General features: G+C 44.6%; 1 protein-coding gene across 2 annotated transcripts in view; it reads left to right on the top strand.

The window, feature by feature from the left end:
- LOC115912942 (CCN family member 2-like) overlaps nt 1-23190 on the top strand; it is a 40913-nt gene that overhangs the window by 5135 nt on the left and 12588 nt on the right. The window contains exon 3 of one of the 2 annotated variants that reach the window (XM_030964753.1): nt 6837-6885. In XM_030964753.1, coding sequence (XP_030820613.1) covers nt 6840-6885 — 46 coding nt within the window. In that variant the 5' untranslated portion in view covers nt 6837-6839. Of the gene's footprint in view, nt 1-6836; nt 6886-23063; nt 23181-23190 lie in introns of those variants that run through there. The other variant, XM_030964754.1, reaches the window with a different exon arrangement.

Below are 23190 nucleotides of genomic sequence, written 5' to 3'. Positions count from 1 at the left end.
CTCGTACGTGAGGTGGCCGGGGTCCAAGAGCCCTGCACTCCGTACCCCGCGGTTATCTTTTGCTTATGCACTATTATCTGAACCAAATTATCCCTTATTTTAATCAAATTATATTGGCAATATGTATTTTCTAAACTATTCAATTAAAATTGCTGCTATTTTAAATATTGTTTGGTTTTTTTATGATGGGATAGTTGGGCAAACATAACATTACTAACTGGCAGGGGTGGTTTGTTTACATCCTCCATAAGGATCCCATGGAAGAGATTTAATCCTGGATCTGGATATTTGATTGTGAGTAGCTCTTGGGATATCTGTTGGAGTGTTTGTAGTCCATATGCAGTCAGCTGTGGGATCCTATGATAACGATGTTTTAAGATAAAGTACATAAATGAGCTTTTCCAGCCCACCAAAGTGAACATCCCAAAGTGTTCAGCTAATGGCCCAGTACAACAGTTCTGATGTTGCTGAAAACAAGTCCCAGTCTGTTCAAATTGATTCTAAGGCAACAGGAAACACAGAAAGTCATGCAAGGGCCTTGTTTGAATGGAGCCAGCACAGAGAAGGGCACAGTGCAAGGCTGGCAGGAAAAGAGGGAGAGCTGGAGGCTGAGACCATGGATTCATCAGGGCATCCATGCTGAAAACAGCATGGCTGGAAGATGGCAGTACCAGGTGATCAGTTTTCACTGCAGGAGCTGGCACAAGTCTCTGCTGCACCCTTTACACTCAGATAGGCACCTGTGTGCATGTGTCTGTGTAGCAGTGCAGGATGTGTGGAGACGGCTGCTCTTAACTTTAGGCATCTATTTGAAGCACGTCAAAAAGATACCTGGAGTTAAGGAGCTAAATCAGCCTCTTTTCTCTTAATCCCCTCTGTAAAATGCAGTTAAAAGCACTTTCTCTTTGTTCCAGTTTAACCAAGCTCCAAGCAGTTTGTGGAGTGTTCAGGTTTTTCTTCACTGACTGTGTGTATTTTGCACTCTGTAAGTTAAAATCTGGACCTGTGTAGATGTGACACCCATGTCATGAGGCCACGGCAAAGCTGAGCATGGGGTGGCAGAGCAGAAGCATTTGGTGGTCTGGTCCCAGTTACGTGACATTTGGCTCTACGTGCAGCCTTAAAACTGAGCTGGAAACACAGCATCAAGTGGAGATGGCTGGAAAGGTCTTGCATGACCCCACAAATGGTCACTGATCAGAAAATTTACACTTGAGGGACTCCTGTCTGAGTTTCTGGTTTCTGGAGCAGTTACAAATCTATCCTTGCCCAGGTGGGGCTGGAGATGTGCCAAGAAAGCTCCTCAGAGACCTATCCCTCATCTCTTTTGTCTCTCCAGAAGCTTGTGCAGTTGAATTAATATATATTTTTGGTTCATTCCTTCCTGTAAGTCTGGAACAGGTAGGTCAGGTTCTCCTGGACAAGCAAGGAAAACCCGAGTGGATTTGTAGGAATGGGAATTTGCTCATTCCCATTGACATAGCAGAGATTGATATGGAGTGGTGACACAGGAGAGATTGATGTGGAGTTTTTAGGGGACCACAATTTAACAGTTGGTGCTTAGGAAAAAAAAAAAAAAAACCCCAACTTTTTATCCTAGCATATATTAGCAGGAAAGTCATACGAGGCACAGGGTGATTAATTGTGCCACTCTGGGAGTCTTTGGTGCACTGACAGAGAGAAAGACACACTGGAGAACAAAGGAGACCCAAAAGAACAACCAGAGGTCTAAAACTCTGGTGCTATGGAGGAAGCTGGAGGAACCGGATTTATTTAATCCAGAAATCGAAGATTAAGGGTAGGATTTGCTAGGGGCAGTCTTCCAGTGACGAAAGGGAAGAGGCTGAATCTGTTCTCTGACTGCTGTAGAAAGGATGGGGAGGTGCTGAACTTCCAGCAAAGCACATTTCAAGAAAGTTTTTACAGGTTTTCCCTTATTAGACAGGAGGCTTCACATGGGGGTTTTTTACCATAGCAGACCCCCTGAATATGGTGTATATGTGTAATACATATGGAAAAAGGTAATACACGTGGAAACTGGATCATGACTTTGAGGGAGGAAAGATTGCTCCTCTGTGCTTGGGATGAGATTCAGTGGCATTGGGAAGCAGGGAATTTGAATGGGTGTGAGTGGTATAACTATGCACAAGGATCTGGCTTGCCAGATGTCCAGTGCCATCTGCAAATCTCCCATGGACTCAGGGAATTTTCACATTTACAAAATAACACTGGAACTGACTACACAGAATAAACCAGAACAAATTCCCAAAATGACCATTTCTGTGAATGAGACCATCACAGTTACAATTACTGGATAGATTATCTAAAGGGAATTTTCTAAGCATTTAAACCTTATATTTAAAAAACCCCAGTCAGTCCTAAGGAAGGAGGAAGGGAGGGGAGATAAGATGATATCCACACCTCTTTCCAGGATGGAGTACCTGTGGCTTTTGCACACTGCAGGGTATATAAAGTCTGTAAGGCTGATCTAAGATTATGTGGGGAGAGAAAATGCAATAAATCCCTGAAATTCTCTGGATTTGATGGAGCAGTACCCATTTTGGGGGTCAGTGGGGGAATGTTCTGCTCCAAAGAGGCCAGCTGAGTGAATACTTCAGTGAACAGAGAGACACTTGAATATTTTCTTGGTTGCCAACAGTCCAGTTTACCAAGAGCTGCTTTCTTAGAGACGATTTGTCACTGGAAAAAAAAAAAAACAACAGAGAGATCAGTCTAATATTTACATTGTTTCTTTAATTCCAACAAACATGGATCGGGGAATCAGGGTGGGAATCTTGAAAACTTTTCTCTAAAGTTTAAAGGGGTGAAGCCTTGCTGTCTGAACTCTTTGGCTGGAGGCTCAAAAAGTAAATTGTAGTTTCCTTATTTCTGCTTGCAAGGTTTCCATCAGGCTCTGGGAGAGGAATACAGTGGGACAACTTTTCTTGATCTTGCTCTTGTCTTAGTGAATGCTGAAAAACTGAAGGGAAGGTAGAATTCCCCTCTTTTTTCAGGCTAAAAGCTCAACAAGTTTTCAGAGGCTTGGGCTTTTCAACAAAAGTTTTGTGGGGGATTTTTGATTTTAAAATTTCAACCTGTTTTCTCCTATTTCAGTGTTCTTTGTACTGAAGATATGTTGAGATAATTTCAAATCCTCTGAAGTGGTTTTCCAGGTATTCCTTGGCTTTGATGGAAGAGAATTAGTGTCCATATCAAAGGCATCCAGAAAAATTAATAATTTGCTTCTTTTGTGTGGCAGGGAGGTTAATGGGGCCACCAATGCTGAAGCCGGCCCAGGTTGAAGAACTTTGATCTCCCTGTCTGGTTTTGATTGTTTGGAAGCCCCAAAGCTCCTGAGTTTTCCATGGAGTGGTGCTGCTTTTAGAATTACACCTGCCTGTTCAGCACAGGGCTCTGGACCTGAGGAAACACAACAAAAACACCCATGAAAGCACTTAGTTTAATGTTCCTGACTCCCTTGTTGCCTGTTGTACTGAAAAATTGTGTCCAACCCCGTCTGATGGGATGAAGTTCAAGAGGGGAGCAGAGATAAAAGATCCATCCCAGCTGGATTCAGACATTTTAACCCCCCTGTTCTCCTATTTATAGTGAGTTACTGGTTCTTGGACAAGATGGGATTTAATGGGAGTCTGGTGTGATTCAGTTCTTCAACAAAAGCATCCTTTCTCTGCAAAATTAGTTACTCATTTTTGCTGAATGAGGAATGAAAAACAGAATTTGAGGATTTAATTAACATTTGCTTCTCCTTTCAACATATCAGTCTTTACACTCATAACCTTGGTGATAAAACTATTTTCAGTTACTTTCTACTTGTCTGAAAATCTTCCAACCTCCACAGGATCTGAATTTCCAGGTTAAGAAACCAAGTATGTAAAAAGAAAAGCTACTTTTTTAAAAGGACAAATGTAATTTTTGTGTGCATATGTATTCATTTTTAGCCCAGCAGTGATTACTGTGTGTGCAAGAAGTAACTGTTAACATTAAAGCTTGTTCACAAATCTTTTGTTCTGACATAAGTTGAGTGGGCACAGTTTAAAAATATGTGTTTTTTTAATCGTGATTTAGCATATTCCCATATAGGATTAGGTAACATACCATTATGACAATCTGACTGTGTCTAAGTAAAACAATATTATCTTTACCACCAGACTGGCATAATTAATGCAGTGTTGGGAAGCTATAGTTAAATGTTATTGCTTTGGACATAAACCAAGGAATACTATATTTTTTTTTAAAAGTGTTTCTTCTCAGAAGTCAGGACTACAGGATTTGATTCAGAGTTCTTAATTCTGGAAAGCATTTTGAAGTGTACTAAAGGTGCCATTTTTAGTCATAAAAATAAGAAAATGAAAAATACAGAAGTGTATTTATAGGAAGAATAATGAAGATTTATAGGGTAACGATAGTTGTAGTGCTCCTGGCCTAGGAACCCTATATTGAACAGAGTGATTGAATGTTTGGCTTTTAAAAAGAGAGAGAGAGGAAAAAAAATCAAAAACCAGATGAATAATGAAAAACAAATCCTTTCTCTAGTGAAAAGCCAAACCTGTGTTTTGAAAATTAAATAGTTTTTTGGGTTAAGCAGTGAAAAAATGGATTTGATCTTTGCAATAGGTTGGACTTATTATTGGAACCAGTTGGCTGTGCCATAGAGGAGCAGAATTTTCTGGTAATGAGTGCAGGAACTGGGAGTCAGAAGCAGTAGGGTCTGTTTCTGGTTTGGGCACTAGCACACAATGGAGCCTTGGGAAATGCTGCCTGGTCCGCACCTTGCCTTTCCCAGCCATAAAAGAGGGCTAAGAAAAGAATCCCACTTCACAAAGTGTATGCACTAATTAAGGAACATTGCCACAGCACCTTGCGTGCATTACTACTGGAGGGGGGATTTTCAACAAGGACATGCTTTATCTGTTTTTGAAAAATCCTGCACTAAACGTTTACCAACCTGATTGCCCAGACTCCTAAATCCATGTGTGGCCATCTGATTTCCAGAGGTCTGTCTGCTGGTGAAAAGAACATGATAAGGGAGTGTTTTTTCCTGGGCCATGAAAACAGAAGGATGACAGGATTCCCTCTCACTGGGATCCTGGCATTTGCCTTGGCCCATTCCACAGGATTTCCCCTCCCAGCAGTGATGTGTGACCCCTGCAGTCTCCACTTTGGCTCTCTGAGGCAGGTGGGGAATGGTCAGCCCAAGTAATTCATGCAATGGATGGATCCTGATGGGCGCGGACAGGTCCTGCTGGAACAGCTCCCTCAGGAAAGGAACAGAGTTAATCTGCACATCCTCACTGCAGTTACCCCAGTATCCCCAAGGCCCCAAATCCAACTTGGCTCATCTCTCCCAGTCATTCAATTCCTAAGTCACCATGTATTAGCATTAAAATTGCTCAGCCACCCCTTCCTCCATCTGATGTCATGGTTCGTGAGTGAAAGGAATGGCCTTGGACACCATCCCTCCCTCCCTGGATCAGAGGAAATGTGCACTCACAAGACAGGAAATTCTCCTGAACCACAAAGACCTGGAGCTCATCTCTCACCTTCCTGTGGGCCTTACCCAGTTCTCACCCTGGGTCTTTAAAGGTTATTAGTAGCACTGGTTGCATTAACAGATTTGTGTTTTTCTTCTTCTGTCAACCAAGTTATTAAACTGAGATTTTCGGGTTGTTTTTATTCAAAGTATCAGAGATGGACCCAAGAATGTTGTGGTCTTGCAGGACAATGATTCTTTGTTGCTAATGGGCAGCCAAGTGGGATTTGTCTGTGTGGCAGGCTCTCAGTCAGCAATGGACAGGCTCTCAAGTCTCCAGTGAAAAACAAATAGCTCCAAACTGGGGCAGGATTTGGTTTCACAAGTATTTCTTTACAGCAGCAGTGCATTTCCAAAACCCCAGTCACATTCTCCTTGTTACAGCTGATTTTTCCAGAACTCAGCTATGTTCTCCTTGCTATGGCTGATTGTTCCAGAAGCCAGTCAAATTCTCCTTTCTGTGACTGATCCCCTGTTCCCCTCTCTCATCTTGTTGTACCATTTGCGTGGCTATGAGATGGCCTAGCTTTTGGAATTATCTCAATTCCAAAAGACAACCAGGACAAAATCCCCTTTGTTTTTGATTTTTCATCCTGTTAGGTTATTTTTTTCAGGTCAGTTCCCTAATCCATATTTCAGCTGCAGAAAAACAGTTGTGGAGACAGTGAGAAGGTGACAAGGAGAGGAAATATAGGAGTTTGTGCGGCTGGAGGCTGAACCAGACCAAAATGAGCTCCCTTGTGCTCCTCTTTGAGACACAAGAACCTCAAAGTGAGTCTTGGCTGCAAGGCACATGTGTGTGGTTTGGTGTTTGCGTCAAAGGAAACAGTTTGTGTCTTTGGTGTTTGATCACTGGGTAAAGATGCTGGTATTTGTTGGGTATAAAGCTCTGCCATGGCCAGCAATCTCCCAGGCTGGCTCTGGGTTTGCAGGCAAAAAAAGGTGATGTAGGGATTGGAAAATACTAGGTTCTCTACATTTCAGGAGTGTGACTTTCTAAGTCCTGCAAGTTCAAAAATTATTGTGTGACTTTTCATTTTTTAAATTGCACCTCTCTGTGTGCAAATTTAGGAAAAGAGTCATCCAGGGTGGAATATCGGATGTATCTGATATTCCACCCTGGAATATCAGGGTAACGTTTTGGTGGCTACTGGGGACCTTAAAAAGGCGTTCTCATAAAACCTCTGCAGTACAAGGATTCAGACACAGGGAGTAGAAGTTCTGGTTTTAAAAGTGCTAAGCCCTTCCTGCAAACTAATGATTTCATCTTCTCTGCTTCCTGCAGTTGATGGTGCTTGGTGCCTTGCAAGAAGGGATTTGGAGCTGGCACACAGGTAAGCTGTTCTGCTGCCTTTGGAGAAAAGTGTTATTTTGCCTAGCAAAGCAAGGGAAAGAGTGTTGAGAAACATCCATGCAGCCAAGTAACACACAGGATGGGAAGCAATCTGTCCTCCACAATGTCTGCACTGATCCTCACAAGGAGTTAAACTAGACAGAGTGAATAGATGGTGGGCTGGTTCTCTCTTGAAAATGTTTTTTTTTCACAGGAAGAAGGACTGAGAAGATTAAAAGTTCAACTTTGTTTATCCCAGATTTATTCTGGAGTGTAGTATGTATTGTAAACAACTTTCTTCATAGAAAAGTATGTGGATGAAGCCCAGTCTGATTTATTTTCTCTGTTGTTCAGATTTAGCCTGAACTGGTATGAGTTCCTAGTTTTCCATAAATGTTAATGCTTTTAAAAACAAGCCCAACATGTAATTTCACTTACTGTAGGCTTTGTGTTTGTCATGTAGAACAACAGCCACAGCAGAGCACGAGCTCTGAATGGCCACCCTGAAAACAAAGTGCTCTGATTTCCAGTGCAGAGTCAGGTATCCCTGAAATATGTGAACAAACCTGGAGCTGCTCTCTTGGTCTGGAACCCCCAGTTCTCTTGACGGGGTGCCTAGGCTGTCCTCTGGCTTTGCTCACCCTCCCTCTCTCTGTGTGGGATCATAGCACTTGGGAAGGGGAGATCAGAGACATTCTTTCCTTGTGATCAGGCTGGATCCCTCTTTTTGTTGATTCCATAAGGCCTGAGAGAGCCACTCCACCTCCCTCCTGGGACCAAACTCAACCCCTAACAAGGTTTCCTTTCCCCTGACATTGCTACTGACCTTTGGGTCACGCTCAACGGCTGTGTCAACCTGACAGCCCTGGAGCCTGTCCTGGCCTGGCAGCCTTGATGCCGTAGTCACTGAGACTGACTGGGAAGTCACTGGAAATGAACTGGCAGCATCAAATCCTCTGGCAAGTGATCCTATGGGGTCAGATTTTGGATCCATCTGTTGGTTGCTTATCTCCATTTAAATGTTGATAGCAGTTAAGATCCCACCCAATGTAACAAGGCTTAGAACTGTAAATATTCCTGGAATACCTGTAACGGCAGCCAGCCTTCTCATATGGAGTGTGGGCAAAGCAGTGCTCCCTAATTATGGATTACTGCAAAAATACTGCATGTGTTTGCTCAGTGAGTTGGAGACATTTGGATGTCAACTTCAGCACCTCAAGACATCCCTAAATCTCCAAAGTAGGCTGTTCTCACAACTAAACCTCTGAATTAGAAGAATTTAGTTGTGGGGGTGAAAGGATCCCCTTTAAACTGGTGAGCAGATGAGAGGGAAACAAGGTTCTTGAGTTTCCTTGAGACCCATGAAATAACCATTTGAGTTTTTTCACAGAGCTACATTTTCCCCATTGCTATTTAACTAATTTCTTTGCTGGTAACTGCAGCAATGAAGACCAAAGAGCACCAGAGCAGCTTTGGAGCAGAGTGAAAAAGATTCAGTGTTGTATGCTCTCCTTGATTTCTACCTCAGCCTTATCCTATACTCCCCTGTGGAAGGAGAGCTGGATCTTGTCACAGACTCTCAACAGGGCTGGCAGCCCAGTACACTTCCTCATCCTGCCCTGGAGGTGCCTCTGAGTGGCAACAGTGATCCCACAGCTCGGGACAGAACAGGTCCTGTGTGATCGGTATGGAACATCCACCCTTTGAGCAGATCCTTGTTCTGGGGCTTTTCCAACATCCTGCAACATCTTTGAATTCAGGTCTTTGTTCTCTTTGGTCCACATGGAATCTCCAGAGCTTGTTCAACTCTGAACACATCACCTTGGCTCTATCTGAAACCAGTATCTGGGAGTTTTGGGGCACAACTGGACAGCAGGAACTCAGTTGGCTGCATGGAAAAGAAACCTTTATCCGTGTACTGCATCAGGCCTTGCGCAGGCAGCAAGATCCATCTGTGGAAGGGGATGTGACATCCCTCTGATATGCCACGGGCAAGTGGTTCCTGCCAGCAGCAGGATGCTGGATTTGCCAAGCTTCTGGACAGCCACTCTGGTGCTCCCCAGCCCTGGTGGTGGGTGAGATCTGTCTGACCTCAGCGCTGCCTTTAGGAGCTGGGAGAAGGGAGGAACCGCCTCCCGAGGAGCTGGTTGGACACAGCAGGCAGTGTGGGATGGAAGGGCCTTGCCTTCTGGCTCAGGAGAGCATGGCGGGTTAGGAGAGGAATTTTTCTGGCAAGCAATGAACTTGTACAAATAAACAAGAGGCTAAAACCAGCTTGTCCTGAGTCCCCTTTAAAAACTCTGCAGCAAATGTTGTCAGTGACTGTAGGTCCTTGTTGGGAATTCCATGGATAATCACTGACAGCAGGGAAACACGTGGCAGTACACAGCAGCTCAGAGAGGGCCCTCTATTCTCTAAAATCACTGGAATATCTGTCCTGTCTGTGCTGATGGAAACACGGCAGACTGAGCAGAACTGCCCCGTGCTTCTGGCTTGGCCATGCTCAGGCTCTGTGGCCTCCAACAAGTTCCTACTTTGCACTGTAGATCCTTCTATGTGTGCTGAGATTAGGGATAGACAGCTGCTTCTCTGGGGATTCTTGGCCAGGCTTTTAAACAGCGAGGTGCAACTGGAAGGGACTGTGTTCAGAATAAGTACATGTTCAACATTGGTCTAATTTTTTACATCCTTAAAGATGAGCAGGGGCTTACCAAAAGCTCAGCTTGTTACAAGACAATTTTTTTTTTTCCACCAGTGAAAATGAGAAATGCTGCAAAGAGATGAAGAGGCTGGGTATGATCAAGGTGACACTGGACCAGGCTTGGCCTCTCTCACATTTAATGCTTTTCTCTCATTTTGCTGCATTGTGAACCCAGCTTTTTGGCTCTGTGTTGTGGAGAAATTAACTTTATCCCATCTGAAAGCAGGACATTGTTACAAGGTGGCTCGTGTCCAGGCACAGTGATGGCTGTGGGAGGTGGCTGGGGCTAGGAAGGGCAGGAATGAAGAACTGAGTGTGGCTCCAGTGTGTGAAAGGAGCAGGGAATCTGGGATTCAAGGAGTGAAAAGAGGAGCCAGGTCAGGCTGTGCTGTGTTAGGTGCTCCCTTCCTGCTCCTTTCTGCACATTGCTATCAAGTCTCATGGCATGCAGATAAGAAATAAATACTTGTTTCTTTGGATTCATGGACTTCCTTCCTTTCAGAAAAATCAAAGTGAGGCAGAAGGTGGGAATCACTGTCAGAGTCTTGAATTTAAGGGCATGGTATTGTCTTCTCCCTCTGTGAATATGGAAACCTCTTTCAGATCTGTCCATATCCAATGCTGCCAATTGCTTTTCCCATGGAAAGAATGAACCTGCTAAGCAAAGCCTAAACCTATAAAAATCCTGGGATGTAATTCTCAGCAGGAATATGGAAAGCAACCATATAATTCCTGTTACACCTAAACACTACAGACTAGTCTGGGAAGTGACAAGATTTTCCAGATTTCTATGAAATCTTCTTTTATCATTGAGGGGCATCCCAGGGACACAACAAAGCACTTTTCATGAAGCTGTGAATTTGTGTATGCATGGAAATTTCCTGTGAATGGGGCATCTGGAAGGAGAGAATGAATCTTGGACTCATGTGAAAATATAAAGGCCCACACATGGGCTCCACAAACACAACAAGCTGGAGCTCTTTCTCAAACCACTTTTCTCTTCTGCTTATTTTATTCCTTCTTGAGGCTTTTCCAGCATCCCTTGTTGGAATTTATAATCTGTCTATTCTCATCATGGCTTCTAGTCCCAGGCTTGGTGCAACTCACACCCCTCCTTATGAAGGAGTAGCAGACTATTCCCATCTGATACCATTCCTACTAATACTGAGAAGTTGCAATTGAGTTAAAAACTCATGTGTGTAGTTAACATGCCAGGAAACACCAAAAGGAAAATATGTAAGCCCAAGAAGAAGTGACTGGACTGTTTAATGTGATTGAAAATCAAGTTAAGAATATTCAGTGGGCATTAACTCATGGAAGTGACTATCTGTTCATTGTAGCATAGTTATTTTATCTTCTGAGTCTTCTCATTCCTGAAAATGACCATTTCATATTTCTGGGAAAACCTGGATGGTCCCTTTATTAGGATGTGCTGGTCACAGCAATCCGTCATTCAGAACTATGGTGTTAGTACAGCAGGAACTGCACCTGGAGGAGTGGAATGTCAAATAGCTGCAGCTTTTCTGCAGGGAAGAAAGAAAATATGTTCTCTCATGCACTGAAAAACTTCCTAAGAAATGCCGTGGTACTGTAAAACTTGCCAGGAGATCTCCAAATAAATGTTTATTTGTTTATATGAAACTAGTTTTCCTTTGGGCCATAAGGTTTGAAATCCCTAGATCTCAAAGAAGGCAAGGGAAATATAGGGAAGTGGTTCTGCAGGAAATCTTCTCTGTGTTGTTTTGTAGGTTTGTATTGATAAGACTTGAATGACTTAAGTGGTTCCAAGAGGCTGGATATCAGGAAAAGGTTTTTCCCCCAGGGGGTGCTGGGGCACTGCCCAGGCTCCCCAGGGAACTGTCACGGCCCTGAGGCTGCCACAACTCCAACAGCCTTTGGACCACCCTCTCAGGCACAAGGTGGGATTGTTGGGTGTCTGTACAGAGGCAGGTGTTGGACTCAATGATCCCTGGGGTCCCTTCCAAGTTGGAACATTCTATGATTCTATGAAACACTGCAGCACTTAAACCTTTTAGAAACCCCCATGGGTCCCCATGGACCTTCCCTAAACTCTTTCCATAAAAGTCTGCGCTAGAAACAGTCCATCCTCATTCTCTCTCTCTGCACAAATTTCCTTCTCATTAAAGAAGAATAGGAACTTTCTTATCTTGCATTGGCCAGGAAACACCACAGATCTGTCACTTCAAGGAAGTAATTCTTCCTTAACCGTTACCAAAAGCAAGATTGGCCTACAAAGTCTAGTATACACTTTTTTGGGGTTTTTTTTTTGGGTTTTTGTGTCCTTTTTTTTGTTTGTTTGGGTTTTGGGTTTTTTTTGTTTGTTTGGTTGGTTGGTTGGGTTGGTTTGGTTTGGTTTTTGGTTTGTTTGTTTGTTTGTTTTTTTCTTTTTTTTTGTTTGTTTTTTCCTTTGGATTCCCTGCTGTTTTGGTAATCCCAGTAACTGGTTAGAAGACTCTGCCATGGGCTATCTGGGAGCAGAGTTATCACTTCGACAAACTGTGTTTTGAAATCTCTTGGCTCTGATTTGTCTCTGAAGGTTATAAATACTGTTCCCAGCACAAATATTCTCTGTGTCTGAGAGCTAATGAGCCAAACAGCTGCACTGGGGCTGTCCACCAGGAAACACTAAGGCATGTGAAAAAGATTTTAGCATGCCCAGACACTCCGATATAAGAGACTTAATGTGTGTCTAAAATGCAGGGGGTTTCCCTCATCTAATTTATACCTTCAAATGAAACAGTCCTTTAATGATCTTCTCTGACACCTGTTTTGTCAGGACAAGAGAGCACAGACCATCATCTCTGTGGCACTGGTGCAAATCCAGCTGTTTTCAACAAAACAAGCTATGTTTACAGAAGGAAGAGACCATAAAGTGTCAAAAACCTCTCTCTGAGGAAAGTATGCATTTTTGTAAGGATCCATCTGAAATGTACCACATGCAGACAAGTATTCACTGATGAACTCTGACTCTCTGAGCAGCTTCAACTCCAAAGCACCAGTAAATCCACTTTAACTGGCCAGCTAAACCAGGTTTTGACTACTTTGCACTACCAGAAAAAGGAAAGGTGTCCTGGCTCCTGCTGGCACATCTGATCTAAAGTATCCAAGAATTTATAAACAGGATCTAGGAACTATTTGAAGAATCAAGTAACTTTGTCCATAAATTTGGATCAACAGCAGTATCTATAATTCACTTCAGAGGTGACACAAACAGGAGACTTAACTGTGTGTCAAACCTAAGTTAGTCATGATAAGAGTGCAAGGGATCTTGCAGTTCATGGAATCATAGAATGCCCTGAGTTGGATGGATCCAGCTCCTGGCCCTGCACAGGACAACTGCAAAAACAACACCACATGCCTGAGAGCATTGGCCAAACACTTTTCAATTGTGAGAACCTGAGTGAGTGTGCAAAGATAAACATTCTGCATAGAAATCTGCTTCTGAGCCCTCCTTTGAGAAGATCACTAGACCTTTCCTGCAAGACTTTTTCCCATCAGTGCTCATCAGACCCCAAACTCCCACCAGGGTTACATATGGCCCACTGAAATAGAAGTAAAATGCAGTTGCACCTCACTGTACATAACAGCAAAAACTCTTATGTTATCAGGTAGATCTCAAAGCCACACCTGATCCTTGTTTAGAAAAACCCCTCTGACTCTGCCTGCCCTTCTGGAACCCCTGAGAGCAACAGCAGTTGTATTAAAGGACATCCCAAATCCTTAGATTCCTGATCTGGGGCTATGGGAACCATTCTTTTCGCCTGACTCATGTTGACTTAAACCCAAGTGACTTTTAGTTCAGGCAAAGTCAAGCCCAAGTTGTGAATAGGATCTTTCAATTCATATTCCTAGTAAGGCTGCTTCTTCTTAAAGAGAAAAACAAATAAACTGGGTAAGCTGAACACAGTAAATCATTTTCTCTCTTGTTTTGGGCTGAAAACTTCCCAGTTCCTTAAGTGAAAATTGCTGTGGCTTAGAGAAATGTGTTCCAAGGCCCCTTTATTGTTCGTCTATCATTAATCACTGGAAGAGCCTTTCCTTAAGGAATGCCATTAGCCAGTTTGCTTTTAGTAGCTCCAGGCTGGATGCTGATCTGGTTCCTCTGCTTGCATCTGGCATGAGTCTGGTGAAGGAAGTGAAGTGACTTGGAATTCACAGCTGTGTGAAAGAGAGCAGAGGAAAGCATCTGAAGCCATCTCAGATCTTTAGCATCTGGAGAACACAATTTACCAAAACACACAAACATCCATTAATAACTGCTCTGACATCCTGGTCATGACATTCTTTCCAGCAGGGAGACTGTGCAAGGGTGGGAAAAGAACAAAAGCAATGGGGGATAAAAGAAGCATTGAGCAATGTGGATTTCATATGCTCATAGAAATGGACAGCATACACTCTTCATGCTGGGTTTTCTCTGCTCCTGGCCTTTGGGATTCAGCAGAATTACTCCTGATTTACAACCATTTGAGTGGAACAGGTTCACTCCCCTTTTCTTCAGCAAAACAAACATTTATTACTTGGAAAGAAAAGCATAGGATTCTTAAAATTTGACCCACAGCTGAGCATAAATTCTCAGTAATGCAAGATTTTGTGTTTCTTTAGTTTGTAAACAAAGAAGGAGCCCTTGGAGGGAGTGTGTGGATTAATGCCAGAGGAATGGCAGAGGGACAGTTGCTATTGTGGTGTAACTGTGGATTCCTCCTGCCACAGGCACAGAAGCTCCATGTGTATCTCATGGGGAACATGGAAGAGCAGGATGGTCAACATGAGAGAGTTGAGCTTTGGGAATGCTGACAGCAGCTTCTCTGCTGGCTCAGGACCCTCAGGCAGAGCAGGACCTTGATCAAAACAAGCTCAACTGCCTGAAGGAATCGAGATCCAGTGCTGAGCTGGAGGTAGTTGGGGGTCTGCAGCGCAGACATATGCTAAGAATTATTTCCAAAATCACCCTGAGTACCAAAAGGGAATCAAGGTCAGATGCTCAACTGGTGTAAACTGGTGTAGCCCTCCTGGGTCCTACCTCTGATCTATGTTTTTTTAGCTCTGTCCAGACCTCAGGTTCCTATAGCGCCCATGAAGAAACTCCAGATTTCCTGATAATGGATGACTTTTTTTTTCTCTTCCTCCTGAAACACATCAGCACTGTTTTGACGTGGTGATTTAGTCCCTGGAGAGCCACAGAGATCCCTGCCTCTGAAGAGCACAGAGCAGCTTCCCCCTGGGAAGGGAGAGGAACCGTGTGTGTGCATCCCCATCCACAATGCTCACTGAGCACAGTCCATTAAACTCAGCGTGAGCTCCAGGCCCAGCCACAATCCAGGGTATTTATGGAGTGAATGTCTTCCTGTAAAAATGTGGGAGGATGATGCAACCACTGTAGAGCCCCGACCCTCCTTCATGTCCTCTCACCTTTCATACACACATTTTTATGATTATTTCCTTTATCTGGGACTGGAATAGCTGGGAGAGATCCTGGCTGCCTCTCCATTCTGCAAGGAAAGGGCAGGAGAAAGGTCTTCACCTTCTCCCATGCCCTGGGGAAAGCCAGGAGAATACCAGTTTTTCCACTACAGGTAAAACAGTACCTGCACTGTCCAGGCAGAATGTTTCAGGGGACACATACAGAGCCCTAGCAATTAATTAATGCCAGAGCCAGGAACATTTCTGTGGGTTCTGAAGGTGCTGAGTGCCAAGTGACCAACAGCTGCCCTGGCAGGAAAAGGCTTTTTGCCTAATGTCCTTGAAACAGAGCCCAGCCCTACAATTTTCATCTCCCCCATCCCATTTTGTGAGGTTAGGCCATCTTGGGCTCAATTTTGTAAAAATCTGAAAATCCCCCAAAACTTCCTTTTTTACCAAAGCATCTTGACTTTGCAGACTTGTCTCTCTCTGCCAGGCAGGTCATCAACTTCCAGTCTAATACACCAGAGAGAACATTGTGAAATGACTGTGCATGAAGAGGCATTGGAGTAAAGGTGATTTGAGACTATTCGCTTGGCCAAGAAATGGAACGAGCTACAGCTTTTCTTTAACCTGACTCATGGCCATATTGCAGGGATCAGGTTGGAAAAAACCCAAGTGACTGTTATTTGCCTAAAGTCTGCCTTCAAACCCATCTTATGCACCTCTGTTGCCAGATGACATCATGTGTCTGAGGGGGAAACAATTTAAAATATAGAGGTGCAAATTATTGGTTCAAATAGCTTCCTTAAAGCAGAAAAAAATAACAGACTGAGGTTTTGCAAAACTGATTTGAAAATATCTGTTATTTCATTGAAGTAAATGGCCCAAACTGCAAAAGTTTGAGCGGTGTGTCAGTGGTTGCTTTATAGTGATTGGGAATTTAAAAGACAGTGTGGCAAAAGCTGTACTGAAAAGACAGGTTCTGAACTTGAAGTGTTTTAAGTGGTTTTGTAGCAGCAACACTGTTGTACATAAATGGTATGAAAAAATGCAGCATTTGTAATAACTTTCCACTACAACTAATAACACTGTCACCTCTAAATATATATAGGGGTTTCTACCACCACACAACTTTCTGGGAAAGTGAGCCAGGGAATTGTGCAGGAAAAGCATCCTCTCTGGAGCACAGTCGAACTCAGCTTGTGTGAGTTTGGTCTGTCTGAAGGCAATGATGGTTCCAACCACAGACGATTTCGTTATCTATGTGTTTAAAATCCCATCATTCCTATAACAAGGCTCTTTATGGAGCTTGGAATTTGTCTTTTTTTAAACACTTGTGATGTGAAACTTCAAAAATATCTATTAGTAAGGAAACAAATGAAAAAAAACCCAGACCTCATAGATGTCTGTCTGTAACTCTTGGATGGCTGGTTGTTAATTGCTGCCCCGAGATGTGCAGGATGTCTCTGCTTCGGCCTGCACGGCTGAAGAACGAGTCTGGACTCTTCAGTTTTCAGTCTTGAGGTTGTTTATTAATTCTTATCTATAAAATTTTCTTTCTGCCCAGCCGAGGTCTGCTCAGCAGGGCAGCCACAGGCACTCTGACCGCCCCTGAGGCGGTGTTGTCCTTTTATCCTACAAACTATGTATAACATATTTACACTTAATTCCCAATACCTATCACCTGTGTTAGACAGTGCGCTTCTACTCTAAACCAATCCCAAAGTGCCAGCATCACAGCAGAAAATGGAGAACAAGAAGAAGAAGAAGAAAGGCTGGACACGCCCAAGTTCCTCCATCTTATCCCCACAACCCCCACACCAAAAATCCTAAAATCTACATTTCCACCCTGTGATAATTTTATTATTATACTATTCAAACCTCTGTGACTTTCAGGTCCTCATACAAAGCTGGTAACTTGTTCCAGGGGTCAAAATCAAATCCCCAGGTGTTCTGGGCTGTGTGCCAGGGTCTCCGAGCCCCCTGATGGAGTCCTCAGCAACTCTGGACACCCGGAGGGATGTGCTGAGTTCCAACATGTAACCACAACAAAAAGAATTAAGAACAGGCAAGTGAAAGTCTCACACTTAACATCTCCCAGATAATTTTAAGGTTTAGTAACTCAGCTTGTGCAGTCCTTTGGAGGAAGATGCTGCTCTTTAATCAGCAGGTTTGCAGCTGATTTTGGACATGTCTGTGTTACATTCTATGGTTAACAATCCCTTCAGCTGGGAGAAGTCCCTGCCACTCCAAAGGTTTCAGCTCTTTGTTTCAGGGGGCTGGAAGCTAATCAAGGATTCCTGTGCTCTGATTCCTGTGTACAGGAAAGGCTGGCAGAGCAGTAGCTGGGTGAGCTGGGGACCCCACTGACCTGCTCGTCTCTCCTGGTCTCTGAAATCTACCCCTCTTCTCTATCCTCAGGGCTGGGTTTGGGCTGCAGGAGGACCAGATGACCCAAGGGTCCTTCCAGCTTAGATTATTGTCTAATTTCATGTAATGAGCTGGAATAAATCCAAAACCTGAATGGGAAAGGTGTGGGCAGGCACCTGTTGGAATCTCAAACCCCTAATGAAAGCTACACAAATCCTGGGGGGCCACCCACCCCTCCAGGTCCTCCCAGGCTTCCAGAGCTCAGGGACTTGTTGCTGCCTGTTGAGGTTCCTGAGATGTGCAGCTGGTGTGAATTACAGAACTATGTCAGAGCTGTTTTTTCTGAGTCCTGGATTTTAAGGCTAAGATCTTAGGTGATGCTAGAGGTCTTTGGAGGGATGGGATCCAGAAGAGAATTTACCCTTGCACCTTTTTGGATAGAGCTGTGTAGACACAGGCACCAGAGGAGGCTGCTGGTCCTTGTGGCAGAGCTGCAGCTTCTTCAGGAGGTGGCAGATCCCAGTGTCCATAAAATGGGATGAGAAAAAGCAGCATTTGTAGGCAGAACCAGTAATGTTATTTCATAGCCCATAACTGGAGAGAGGTCCCTTTGTGCCTTCTTCCTCCCAAGCAATGTTACCTCCGGCACATCCTGTGGTGCCTTGCCTGAGCAGGTGTTGAGGACCAAACCCCCCGAGACACAGAGTGGTTACAGACACCAGAGCTGTGCTCCAGAGGAGTCCTGTGGCACTGACAGACTCCTTAAATGATCCTGTCCAAGTCCACCTTAAAAATGCCCTCCCTCCCTGCAGTTTTCCTTCGGGATAATTAAGCATTCAGTAAGTTAAGAAGTGGAAAAACCTGAGGAAGCATCTGTTTCACAGGTGGGTGTAGCTGTTTCCTCCAAGGGCTTGTTCTCCTGCAGTTCTGTGCAAGCCTGTGCCTTGGTACAAATGCTCCTGGCCATGATGGTGACTCACACTTGTATCTAAACATCCAAATTTTGCAGTTGTTAAGGGTCTCAGGGGATCAGTTGCTGTCATATTGCAGTCTTGTTGCATGGATGTCCTTGGAAGTGCTGAATTTCTCACTGTTCATCTGTTCTGAAACTAGGATCCCATGTTTTGATAAATAAGGTTTGGTGTCTTTCCCCTGGGTGCTCTGGGCTGTAACTCTGGTACTGCAGAACTGAGGTTTGCATCCTGCCAAGATCAGGCTTCAGAGTGGCATTTATTTTTTTCCTAGAAGTCAACATGTGCTTTTGCTGGCTAGCTCTGTCAGAGCACCATCTCTTTCTGAACTTATGATGTTAAGATTGTTTATATATATATAATATTTACAAGGACATCAGCAGCCACCTCACCCATCCCAAGTGTCACATCCCTTGATAAACTTCAATGTCACAATAAATCCTCAAATACAATAGTTCCTCCCAGAACTAATATCATTGTGGATTTCACAAGTCAACTCTACAACCACAGACAAAATTTGTCGCCTGCCTGACATCCCTTTTGCTACGGGCACAGCAGTGTGGTCTGGGGGCTGTGTATCTGGCAAGCTAGGCAGAGGGAATCCCAGCTCTGCTGGAGCCAGCAGGTGTTTCCCGGCACTCAGCATTTCATCATGGCAGGGCTGTGCTGGAGTGAGCAGGGGGTTGTTTTCCTGCCCTTTCCATCCACAGGGAAGGGAAACCATTGCACCCAGGTTGGAGTTAGACAAGGTGAGGCACTGAGCATTTGCTGAGCTCTGGTGCTGCATTTCTGTGACACTTTCTTTTGACAATTTACAGCCACTACTGTGATGCCACAGCTGATGCACTTGGACAACAGAGCCAGCGATCTCAGAAGGCTGTTCAGGAGCCCCAGCTCTTCTTCACTTATTAAAAGGAGCCTAGAGAGATTAGGCTACAAATGGAGATGCCTTAATTAATTTCCTCTCAATTAGACAGCATTAATCTGACCCTAAATATATCCTTCTAGACACACTGAATTAGTACTAACTTAAACTCAGGTCTGGAAGAGCCCTTCTCAGCTGTTAGTTCTCTGGGAACCATGTTGAGCCCCAAAAATTTCCAGGGCTGTTTATCTGTCTTGCCCTAAGACACACAGACCAGCAGAACTCCTTCCCAGCCTTGCAGCAAACACAGACCCTTGAGAGACATCGATGGGTTTTGTTCTGTTACAAGTAATAAACCACAGATGGAAGAAACACCAGTGGCACTTGAGTCCCATAGCCCTGTACCAGCAGGACAGAAGTGAAAGGGCCTAGCCCAACTTAAAAATTGCATTGTATCCTCAGACTGGAACAAAAAGCAGGGAAAGGACACCTCCATGGCCCTGGATCTGGCACTTGTGACAAGCCTGAGTGTGGGAGCAGGATGCATCAAGCGGGCAGCACTAGTTGGGTAATGACCAAGGAAATGGAACCGTGTTTCTGACCATTGAGTAGGATGGATCTCACCATCTCTGCTGGGCCTGGTTCGTGTTTGGTGTCATCAGGTTAAAAGAGTTTTATATCATCAAGTCGAAGGAGTCCCAAATGGGAATGAGGACCTGTCATCCACTCCAGAGGTAACTTTTATCAGAACTGACCAGCTGTGAGAACACAAACCTGCTGCAAGGCTCCAGAGGCTACCAGTGTGTTCTGGGGGTGACCAAGCAGCTCTGGGACAGGAGACAGTTCTGAAGTCACTGAGGACTGGTGAACACAATTCTCTGTACCATGCTGCTTGTAGCAGCTTTTATTTTGGCTTCTGCAGGCAGAGGGACATGGGGAGAGATCCTACTGAGACAAAAGACTGTGTGTATGCTTGCCTTCATTTTATTCTTTGGCCTGACATGATTTTTAACAATTATTTAAATATCTGTTTTTCAAATAACTATAAATCCAGAGAAGCTGCTGGTTGGGCATGGTGACTGAACCCAGAAGAGTGTAACAAGGTGTATTAAACAGCCACTATTCTTTGCTTGAGGGAGATTTTAAGCAGGTTTGACATCTTTATCGCTTCACTTGAGGCAGCTCAGGCAAAAGGAAGAAATAAAAATTGGTGTTAACTTCGGTGCTTCCTGCCTTTGATCATTCTGAGTCACTCAACCATCATGTTCTTCTTTTACCTCTTGGCATGTCCAGTGGGGTTAGCAGCTCAGTTCTAGCATGAGGGGTAGTTTTGTTTGTCACAGTGCCCTACGAAAATCTTGCGCAATGGGTGGAGTGAGCTCCCAAAATCAAGGGATCTCCAGCTGATACTTCTTCACATCCTGCTCCTATAATCCAATAGGTGGCTTGAAGGATGAACAGGACTGAACTTGGTACGTTTTACTGCCCTGGGAAGGTGGAAGCATTCAGGTGGATGATGATGATGATGAGAAGCTTGGAAAGGATGATTTATAATCGAATTATTCTTTACTTTTTGTTGTAGGTTGAAAACTTAATCAGCCATCATAATACTGGCTTACTGCTGAATATTCCCCACAGAACTCCTGACAAGCGAGTGATGTTGGGATTTTGGCTGAACAGTTCATCCGAGGTCACACAGCAGGTTTATGTTAAAGCAGAATTTGGAAGATCACAGTTTGAGGTGCAGCTGCTACTTCTTATAGAATCAGAGAATGATGGAATGGTTTGGGTTCGAAGGGAACTTTAAGTTCATCCAGTCCCACCCCCTACCATGGGCAGGGACACCTTCCACTGTCCCACTGTGCTCCAAGCCCCATCCAACCTGGTCTTGAACACTTCCAGTGATAGAGCAACCATAGTTTCTCTGGGCAACCTGTGCCAGGGCCTCACCAGCCTCACAGTGAAGGATTTCTTCCTAATATCTAATCTAAACCTGTCCTCTTACAGCTTAAAGCCATTCCTACTTGTCTTGTTGATGCATAGAGGGGGATGTTTTATTCTAGCAGAAGGAGGAATAGATTGAGCAACACATTACACACTGTCCTTTTAAAAAGCCACAAATATGCCATCTTCCCATCTTCAGGGGCCCTGGGTGGTCAGAATTCAGCTGGGGTTTATATTCTTGCCGTCTGAGAAAATGAGACCAGAAGTGTGCGGCACTTTATCCCTGTCTTGTTTACAAGCAGCAGGAGAATGTCCTGGGAAATGTGAGCAGCTAATTTTAGGTGACTACATAGTTCAGGCCTTCCAAAAGGAGAAGGAATGTATCTCCAGCCAGACTGCCTGGAGCTCCAAAGTTCCTGAAGGCAGTGGATGTTTATGGCATCTCCAGAACCTGAAATCTTTTGTATGCAGACATAATTATCTGGTGTGCCACAAGCAGAGGTGGCTGTCATGGACATGATTGTGAAATCCTCCATCTCATGGAAGAGGAGAAGCTGCATCTGGGGTGGTTTGCACGGTGCTAATGCTCTCCAGCCCCAGACCCAAGGGGATTTCCAAATGCTAATTAATTAAGAATCAGAGTTTTCTGTTTCTAGTAGTGGACACACAGGGAGCGTGGAGGCTGATCTGGTGTTGCACAGGAACCTGAAAGGACCTAGATGAATTGCAGGGCTTGATTCCCAGGTAAACTTCCCTATCTTGGAGGCAGGAAGGAAAGAGGCTGAATTTAAATAACCCACTACATATTCCCTGTGTTTTTTTCCGTCTTCTGTCTTGTTTCCCAGCACTCAGCTGTGGCGGGGATATGCTGGGGCTGCATTGCACAGTGCCTGGGCTCCCGGCCCGGCTTTGTATTGGCCCAAAGAAGGTACCATCTGTAGGAAGTCCCGTCCCGTTCGTGCCTGTATATAAACTGCCACCGCACCATCCCTTGTACCACTTCTCCCCGGGAAAGCTTCCTGACCATAAGGAACGGCTCCATCTTTCTCAAGTCACTCCATATGTACAGAGTCTCCTGTCCAAAATCTGACTGCTCTGTCCCACCCTGGCCAGCAAGGACTAAGAGTGCCCTCTGCTGCACTCCTCCTTCCGTGGCAGTGCTCTGCTTGCTCTTCAGGAATAAACAAAACGACTCTTTACTACAAAAAACAACTCTTTCATATTCTAAAGGTCGGCCGTGCTGGCTGTGCACAAGCCTGGTGCTGCATTTCAGCAGCAAACAGAAAGGATCATGACCCCAAATAAACATGTGTGTGATCCTGCATCCATCCCAAAGCACTTTGGGGAACCTCTGCCCTTTATGAAAAACTTTAATCCAGGAGCTTTTCATTGCCTTATAAAATACACAGCTCCTCATGCAGGAGTTCTAATCACAAAACTTTCATTCCCCGGAGCTGACAGGTGATGCACAGCCAGATATGTACCCGACAGCACCAAACTACCCATCCCTCCCTCCTGCTCAGACTCTGAGCGCCACAAATCTCTGTTTCATCACTCTTCAGCCCTTGCAGCCAAAAAGGAACAAAGGGGGTCTGTGTCAGGAAAGCTGTGCCGAGCTTCATAATCGGAGGTAGAAAGAGGAAAAATTTAAAAATAATAATCCTGCTTTTACTGGGGTTTGATTTACCCACTTGGAAAGTAACCAAGCTGCAGGCAGCGGTGGCAGCCCCATAACCGCCGGAGCCGCAGGAATCCGCTCGTGCTCCCTGGAATTTGGGCATTTTTTGTTGCACCCTTTTGGGCTCCGTTCCAGCCTGTCACTCAGCTCGGGGCCCGCCCCTTCCAGAGGATATTTAAAGAGAAGCTGATGCGCAACTTGCTTCAGAGAGACGGGAAGCTCCGAGGGAGAGGGAGGGGGTAGCCAGCAGTCTGGATCCCTGCCCTTCGCAGTACTCGGGATGCCTGGCAGCTTGGGGACAGTGCCCCGGACCCTGCTCCTGCTCCTCCTCGCCCCTGGCTGGGTACGTACGG

Source organism: Camarhynchus parvulus, chromosome 23 (genome assembly GCF_901933205.1).
Source record: "Camarhynchus parvulus chromosome 23, STF_HiC, whole genome shotgun sequence".
NCBI classification, from domain to species: Eukaryota; Metazoa; Chordata; class Aves; order Passeriformes; family Thraupidae; genus Camarhynchus; species Camarhynchus parvulus.
Note: the sequence above shows the minus strand (reverse complement) of the source record. Positions and strands in the feature narration are given on the sequence as shown.